This window comes from Chelonoidis abingdonii, chromosome 2 (assembly GCF_003597395.2).
Source record: "Chelonoidis abingdonii isolate Lonesome George chromosome 2, CheloAbing_2.0, whole genome shotgun sequence".
In the NCBI taxonomy this organism is placed as follows: Eukaryota; Metazoa; Chordata; order Testudines; family Testudinidae; genus Chelonoidis; species Chelonoidis abingdonii.
In genome coordinates, this window is record NC_133770.1 from 177,666,147 (window position 1) to 177,675,183 (window position 9,037).

Genomic DNA, 9,037 nt, shown 5'->3' on the forward strand with positions numbered 1-9,037 from the left:
CATACAAACTCAGAAATTCAGCATAGAACGTAGACCAAAAAAAGCCCAAACTGACAAATTTTATTAATTCATCATATACTCCAGATTTTTGGATGGCTTCGTTATGAAACCAGCAAGTTTTATTCATCTTATAACATTACAGATGAACCATTCATTTTTGCCATCACTGGACCACACTGTTGAATGATTTGGTGAACATCAGCTGGTTTCAATGGATTTACCTATAACCAAGTAAAACTTGTAAAGGAGACTGAGAAGCAAATGAAAAAGTGTGTGTCCTTTCACTAAAAGGTCCTTAGCAATCGTATGCAACCAATGCCATCCTGAAAGAGCTGAATTTAAAGGCCACTAATAAAAAAACTGAATTTCAGTCGGACTACATTGCTAGAAGTCTGAAAATGGAGATCTGTTCCCTTTTGTCCACCAGACTGAAGTTCTGAACTCTGTTAATGAACCATTGACATTGTCAACAGTGAAATGGGGCACAATAGATGCAGTGTATACCCGTATTGTCACAGTACTGTAACAGCTGCTGTCTTTGGGAACTGCTAAATTGCCTCTGTAGTGCTCCCTTCACACATATATTAAACTCCCAGATGGTCTTGTAAACAGTGTATAAGGGAGCACATATAACACAGTAGGTTATGGGTATAGAAAGTGCAGCAAAATGTGACAGTCTTCTAGTGTGTGTAGTCCAGATCATGCAGCCCTCAGTCCTTCCTGGTGCACTGCAGATGTGACACAGAAGCAGCTGAGTGTCTCTTTTCCATTCACTGATGTAACAGGGGAGGAAGGAGAGATGATCCAACATGAAACAGAAGCTGTGTTTCAGGAGATAATGTGGAGAATGATAGGAGAGCTCTGATGTGCCACAGATAATTAATTATTGGTGACACCAACATTCTCGCGAAGGACAGAGAAAACTGTGAAGAGGAAGAAAGGAAACAGAAAGTAGGCCAAGCAAAGTGAGACATGAGGGGGATAAACAGCGTGCGAAAGACTGACGAAGAAAGGAAGATTAAAATCAGACTAGATGGGACGGGGTGGGGGAGGAAGCAGCTGGAAGAGAAGCAATCTGAAAAGAGAAATACAGCAGAACAGCCCTATGAGACAGATGAGATTGTGTGTACTGAGAGTGTGTGCATAGGTTCAGCAGAGGTGAAAGTAAACTGGTACAGTCCAGTGTACTGGCTTCCCCAGGCGGCGATTTAATTTGCCACCAGAGCCCTGCTGCTAGAGCCTCTGGGTAGCAGAGGTGGCCGAGAGCCTCGGGGTTCGGTTGGTGATTTAAAGGCCCTACCTCTTCCTGTTGAGGCCACACCCCCTCCAGTTGAGGCCATGCCCCCTGCTCAAGACTCCAGCATACCGATAAGTCCTTTAAGTTACTTTCACCCCTGAGGTTCAGGCACTACACACAGCCATAATGTTAATGGCCATTCTGGCAGTGCATTTGAGCTTTCATGCTTACCATCCAGGTGTCTCTACGCTGGGAACATGAACATTCATAAAGTTATTAGCACATGTTAAGAGTTTATAAATACAAGGATCAAATTCTGAAGTCTGTGAGGGGAGTTTCTGGAAGCAGAAATTGGCCCAGGAAAACAGCATTAGAGTGTATAAAAGTGTTACAGTTCCACTCCATTAGGATTCCCAGAAAACACATAATCACTCAAAAGGCCAAATTTATCACTGGCTTCAGTGGGATTGTGCTTAGGAGATAAAATTTAGATTGATCAAGAAGCACTAGGGCAGAGATCGGCAACCTTTGGCACATGGCCGGCCAGGACAAGACCCCTGGCGGGCTGGGCCATTTCGTTTGCCTGACGTGTCCACAGGTTCGGCCAGTTGCGGCTCCCACTGACTGCGGTTCACCGCTCCAGGCCAACGGGGGCTTCAGGAAGTAGTGCAGGTTGAGGGATGTGCTGGCCACCACTTCCCCCTGCCCCCATTGACCTGGGACAGCGAACCGCGGCCAGTGTGCCAAAGGTTGCCGATCCCTGCACTAGGGGCTGGCTCCTGCACCGGCTGAATTCAGTGGAAGGTTTGCCTTTGACTTAATGAGTGAAGGATTGTGCTTGAAGAAAAGTATCTAACTACTCAATATTATTTTCCAGGCAGTAGCCACAGTTCATTCTATGCCAGATTTGTACCTCGTTTTCCCTATTTTACTTTATTAATTTGATCTACTGCAATTATTTCTGGATCTCTTTAGAGTGAATTGATCATTTTTATGTCAGCGCCCTAATCCTTTTTGCTGTCTTCCTGACCAATTTTTACAGAGGAGGTAATTTTGAATAGATGTAAGCAGAGTGTAGAGTGGTAATGACAAGAATAGTAAAGTACTGTGTATGTCTGTGAGTGATAAGACTGCACTTATTGAGCCAGTCTGTACTTTTATATTGCGTTGTTTGTGCAGGTGCTTAGAGCAAGGGATAGGTGCACTTCAGACATCCAAAGAAAATACTATGAAGATTCTGGTGACATCATAATGAATCATGAGAATGAAGATTCTCTGTCATTATAAGAACAGGAATCTGATTGGAAGACAAAATTTATGCCCCCTACAGAGAGTGGCAAACAGCATGGAAACAGACTTGTTTGCCAGCTTACTATCAATGTGTAAGGAAAACATTTTACAAAAGCATCACTGTAATAAGGAGTACAGCTGTCCTAGACACTCACACCTCATGCTGATGAGCGTACTTGGCCTTTAGCCTCATTATGCACTCCAGATGTCCAGGTATCAAGTATACTTTTCCATGAAGTCTTATTGCTTATACTGTGTATACTACCTGTACTATAGTACAGATTATGCAAGACTGATACCCTGCATATGTAGACCTCCCCACTCCCTATACAGGAAGGGGAAGGTGATCAGCTATCCCCATAGCAGCATTTCTCTCCCTCCCTGCACACACTTTCTCTGGAACTGCCAGGGCATGTGAAATGAAACAAAGCTGGCGGCTAATAAAATGTGATATACCCTCTAATCCCTCTGGTGAGAATGCCCCTGTCCTGGCATAGGTGTAATCAGGAGACACCATGCCAATGCAATTCCACTGGAACATGTAATTAGCGGTTCTCAAACTTTTGTACCGGTGATCTCTTTCACACAGCAAGTCTCTGAGTGTGACCCCCCCCCTTATCCATTAAAAACACCTTTAAATATATTTAACACCATTATAAATGCTGGAGGCAAAGCAGGGTTTGGGGTGGAGGCTGACAGCTCGTGACCCACCCAATGTAATAACCTCATGACTCCCTGAGGGGTCCTGACACCCAGTTTGACAACCCCTGATGTAGATGGTCTTGTGCCCTTGGTGGATCTTGTGAGCCTTATGGACCAGACCCTGCCTTTCTTCTGTGGATGAAGGAGAACCGTTCCCCTGTCTTCCATACAATAGAAGAATACAGACGAAACTACATGAGAGAAACCTCATTAAATTCCCTGTTTCCTATGCAGGTACCACACCACCTAAGGGTACAACATGGCTCATAAAGTCTGATCTTTGCAAGATTCTGATAACCCTCACTTCACACTAAAGTGGCAGGAACATTTATGCTTTCATGGAAACTCTGGTCTAAAGGAATACAAATTAATACTACTTTCTATTTGCTTTTTCAGTCAGAATTTTTGCTGGGTGTGCTGGTACCCACCCCCACTAGGGCACAAAGTCATTGGAAAAGTTAAGATATATGAATACAGCAGCTCATGGCATTGAGCACCACTAGGAAGGGCTCAGGAGCCTGCAAGAGGACTCTAAGTTTATAAACACCTATAGTAATCTTAGTTTAATGCCGTGACAATTCCTTCAGTATGGGTATTAGCACAGGGCTCAAGCTGTAAAATACTTATGCAAATAGTTCTTACTCTTGAAAAGAGACCAACTGACTTCAATGGAACTATCTGCATGATGAATGTCTGTTCACATGAAATAAGAGGTTTTGCAAGTCCAAATGCTGCAAAGTTCATAATGAAGTGCAGGCTTGGTGTAATATTATAGCCTGACCCCGAATGAGAGGAGATCTCCCAAGAGCATGTACCATGGTACTAAGCACATAATCAAGACTTTCTATCTAGGGAATCCTTGTTGCAGTTCAGAAGCATGCATTTATACTAGATCATTTCATCTGCACAGATGCCCTGTGCAAGGGTCAATGACATTTCTTCAGATGAAATAGATTTATATGTAACAAACTTCAGAAGGCAAAACACTGGTCTACACTTCAAATTTGTGTCAGTATAACTATGTTGCTCAGTGGTGTGGATTTTCCTGTCAATATAGCTACCACCTCTTGAGGAAGTGGAGTGCCTATGCCAAAGGGAGTAGCTCTCCCATCAGCATAGGCAGTGACTTCACTAAGTGCTACAACACAGCAGCTCCACCTGTGCTGCTGCAGATCTGTAAGTGTAGACAAGCCCTGAGCTGCAGAACTCTAATCTCAAAACAAGCCACAATCAGCTTGCAACTCCCTCTCAAAGATTTAAAATATGTATTTCTCCAGTATTCTCCCCACCTCTTTTTTTAGTATTCCTAGTGCAACAGTGGCCAATATGGGTCTTTTCCCCCCTATTTTTGCATAAGCATCATTAATGATGTACAGTTCTGGAAATAGTGGATTGGGGCGGGGGGGGGGGGGCTAGGTCACTAAAATTTGCTGTTACTGCGCAAAAAGGAACATACCAGCACAGAATGTTAGCTTTGTTTTGAACCCACAAGTATTTATACTCCCACGAAAGGAGTGGTCTACCATCTCTTTCTAAAATTTCTGCAGCTGAAGAGTGGACATTTTTTAAGCCTAGAAATTCTTAATAACCATTTTTAAGATCAAACTATTTTAGCTCAAATTTTAGGTGTCTGCTACTTGAAAATATCCCTTAACTTTTATAAAATATAATTTGACAAAGTGTATATAAATGATAAGATAATCTAATTCTTCTGATGCTACTTAAATGTATCTACGGTAACCAGAAGTACTTCCAATTCCTGCTCTGCAATGCAAATTTGACTCACAAAGCTTTCACTGCTTCCATAAAGATTGAAGATGCAAATAATATTCTGCCTGGCACTTTTGGAAAAGCTAGGATCAACAATGTATGTGACTCAGTGCTAATGCCTAGAAACTGTGTGACTTTCTACTGGGTTAAATATATTGAAATTTACAGAAAAATGTGATTCTTCCTTAAAATGCTACATGCAGAAACCTGAGATCCAAAAAGCGTATCTAAAATGGGGTCATACCCTACGTGTATCAAACACATTATAAAATCCCCTGCTTAAATCCAAAGCATCATTTAGTTAAAGAAGATTTGACTGTATGTGTGGCCAGAAAAGCACAAGTTCTGGTGAAGAAATATGAAATACAGACTGTACAGAGAAATGCAGTGATAGATACCTCATTACCATAAAGTCATTTTTCACAGAATTTCATTTTAAGAAGTGGGTTAACTGTAACTAGAATTATCAGCTACATACTGCAAATACTCAGAAACAATTCAGGACTTTGATTCCATCACATTCACGTGTTTCACTGTAAATAGTTTCCATCATTAGCCAAATAAAGTACAGTTCTTGAGATTTAAAATATCTTAACCCCCAAATCGTAGAATTGTCAGCATTAAAAACAATGTAGGGAGATAGATGCTCCCAATGACTGTAGTATTAGGGCTCAATTCTTCCACCCACTCCTCATGCACATCATTCACTGTGGAAGCCTACGGAAATCAAGATGACAATTTATGCGGGAAAGATTACTCACAGAAGTGAGGGCTGCAGGACCTAGGCTTTGCACAGGAATTAAATCTCCTAATGTGCTAAGGAGGTTTACTCTTCCCCGACTATTCATCAGTTATAGTTTATGCTCTGTGGGATGATCAAGTAGGGGCATCAGCATTTCAGTGAGAGTGAAAAAGCACAAATGGGGCATCTGAAACATGTAATTAAGGCCTAATATTTTGCAAGAGTGGTCACTGATTTGAAGGGCCTCACTTGATATAACTAGGGCCTGGTTTTTAGAGGTGTTGAGTACTCACAGCTCCAACTCAGGTCAATAGGGCCTATAAGTGCTCAGCACCACTGAAAATCAGGCCCAAAGTATGTTAAACTGAGCACCCAAATCAGTAGGTCTTAGACTTGGCAGCCAACTCAATGGTTTTCAGCTTTTACACTGCAAGGTTCCCCAGTTGACCGCAGGGGGCACTCAGTGCCAAGACTGTCAGGAAGCATTCCTTCCTCCCTCAGCCTCAGCTGAGAAAAGACTAGGAGGGGAAACAAGATGAACTAAAATGAGCAACTCTACATTTTCAGAAACTGAAAGAGAAGCGATTTCCCATGAACCTAGAATACAGCACAGGAATCAGGGGAAAAGGGGCAGGGGAGAAGAAGATATTCCAGGTATTTTTAACAGGACAAAATGACAACACAAATAGACGGAGACCTGGCAGGAGTAAAGAAAGCAGGAGGCTTGAGTGACTGACAGAGCCTGCAAGATATATCTCACTTTGAATTACTCTAGGAAAAAAATGATTTTTTAACCACCTTAGCTTGGGGAACACTCTCTGATGCTACCTCCAACCTCAAGGACCATGTCTTTTCTCACACAGGTGAGAATCAGAAGTAACTCCACTGAAGTCAGTAGAACTACACTGGTACAAAGGAGCAGAGAATCAAGCCTCAGAATTTAACTCTCAATCACCCTGCACTGATGCTCAGCATAGGATGCTTAAAGAGAGACAGCAGCAGCAAACTTCCACGTTCTCATGGGAAAATATACACAAAGTCTGGACTTTTCCCCCTATAAAGCCCTGGAAGTCTGCTCTATTGACTGTGAAGAGCTGCAGACTTCCCACTTTCAACCCCAGTGTTTCCCTCATACCCCCCCCCCCAAAAGCCCCGCATCCCTCAGAGTGTCTCATGCATCTGGGGCGGGGTGGGGAGGCGTTAAATCAGTGTGGATGGAGCAGTAAACACAAATTATGTCAATTAGGCTCACTGGGCCCAAGAGGGGTGGGACAATATTCTTAGCACCCTCTCTGCAATTACCTCCACAGGGTGCATCCGAATTTGGGGCTTGTGCCTATGTGGAGCATGATGACTGAGTTCGGTTTCCGGGCAATCTGGGCCCAACATCTGGCGCAGATTCTCTCCACTGCCTTGTATGAAGGGTTACCAGGCTGACTGAGCCAGGCGGTATTCCACAGCCACTGGACACCGCTGTAAGTTACACAGCAGGGAACCCAGCTCGCTATATGGCGTTTAACCCTTTCCTCCCCCACTCATTCGGTAGCCTTTCAATCGCTCCAGAAACACGACTCAAACCCATACAGGCAACAACAGAGCCTGACTCTCCCCAGCAACTACGTTACCTCTCCCCACCCTCTCCAGGGCGTACCTACATACACCCCAAGCCAGGAGCAGGGTCTTAGGCAATACAAAGGAAGCCAGAAGCTGCCCAAACCTTGGAGCAGGGGGGACTGTGACAGCTCGGGGCGATCCTCCGGGAAGGAGTCCAGCAGCCTCTTGAAGAGGCGGCCCAGGTCCGAGTAGCTCCGGTGCAAGTAGAGAACGTTCCTGTCCGACCACTCGGTGCGGATCTCGAAGAACTCCTCCTCGTCCCCACGCCGACTGATGATAAGTCTCCGGATGCCATTCACCCAGCAGCCCCTCACGTACATGTTCACCAGAGAGGTACCCTCAAACACGGCCGAGGCCATCCCGCCGCTGCCTGCACATGCCCCGGCGGGGAGCAGCCTCCTCCCGCTGCTGGGGAACCGAACGGTGGCTGGGGGGAGGGTTGCAAATCAATGGGGGGTGCGATGCAACCCAGCCCGCAAAAAGCACGGGTTGAGTCTCCTCCTGCGCTGGAGGGAGGTCCCAGCCCTGCCCTCCTCCCGCTGCAGCGGTGCTGCGTGTCACACGCCCGGCAGGCAGTGGCACGGTGGGGAGATCTCGACGGGCAGTAACTTTCCCCGACTTTCTTGCACTTTGCGCGGCGCCGGGCAGCAGCTTGGCCAAGGGGCCCGAGCAGCCCCCCGGGCTAGGAGGCAGCGCCCTTTGCAGTCCGATCCCGGGCACTCCCTGCACACTCAGTTCTTGCTGCGCCTTGGCTCTTTCCCCACGCAGCAGCTCGAGGAGGCGCCTCCAGGCAGGCACCCCTCCCGTCCCGCCGACTCCTCTGCGCCCGGGACTCCGCGCGGGGGAGGGTCGCGAGTTCCGCTTGGGCTCCGCTCCCCCGGCTTTGGCTTCCTCTCTCCGGATCCCGCGGGGGCTGGACAGCGGGGGCGGGATGCTGGGGACGGCTGGTAGGAGTCTCCCGGCGGCAGCAGGCAGAGGCCGAAGCCCCCTTTGCCTCCTCTCGCCAAGGGACTAGGACCGGGTTATTGCAACGCAATCGGGCGCGCTGCCCCCTCGCCCCGCCTGGGCGGCTGCTCTGCGCGCTCTGGCCGGGACAGCTCCCTCCTGCTCGGTGGCGCTGCCGATCCCGGCACGCTGGGGAGGTGTCAGCGAAAAGCCCCGGCCAGCGGAGCCTCCTCCTCAGCCGCGCTTGCCAGACTCCCTCCCCACTGCAGCAGCAGCAGCTGAGAGCCCACAGCCAACACCCGCCCCATCCCCAGCGCTGAGCAGGGTCCCAGGCTGGGGACAAGGTCCTGCGCCTCGGGGTGATCTCACAGACAGCCACTGAGCGGCCGAGAAATTGCTCTCCCTCCCACTGACCCTAGAAGTTTTTCTTCCAGCCCCAATAGCTGGGAAGAGACAGTTCCCCCCGCCCCAACCTCTGGCTGCTGCATTCGCGGCCTCTCAGGGCCCGCTTCTAGCCTGCACGTGGTTTTAAAGGCAGACCCCGCTGCTCTGCTGAGATGCCTTCCGCAGCAGGACTGTCGGTGGCTCTCCCGGGGGATTGGCTGGGAGATGAGTGCCTGCCATATCGAACCTCCCACGCAATGTTAGCTAAAGCAGGACAGGAGCCTGGACTCGTGGCGTACTATTGAGGAAAGAGCGAGACTAGAAGCACATACGGGATTATAGAGGCAAAGCAG

At 47.4% G+C, this 9,037-nt stretch overlaps 1 protein-coding gene across 2 annotated transcripts in view; it reads right to left on the bottom strand.

The window, feature by feature from the left end:
* Positions 1-8,716, bottom strand: part of PXDC1 (PX domain containing 1) — a 33,420-nt gene extending 24,704 nt beyond the window's left edge. The window contains exon 1 of one of the 2 annotated variants that reach the window (XM_032798405.2): positions 7,459-8,716. In XM_032798405.2, the coding sequence (XP_032654296.1) occupies positions 7,459-7,714 (256 nt within the window). In that variant the 5' untranslated portion in view covers positions 7,715-8,716. The remainder of the gene's footprint in view (positions 1-7,458) is intronic. The other variant, XM_032798406.2, reaches the window with a different exon arrangement.
* Between the last annotated feature and the right edge of the window lie 321 nt (positions 8,717-9,037).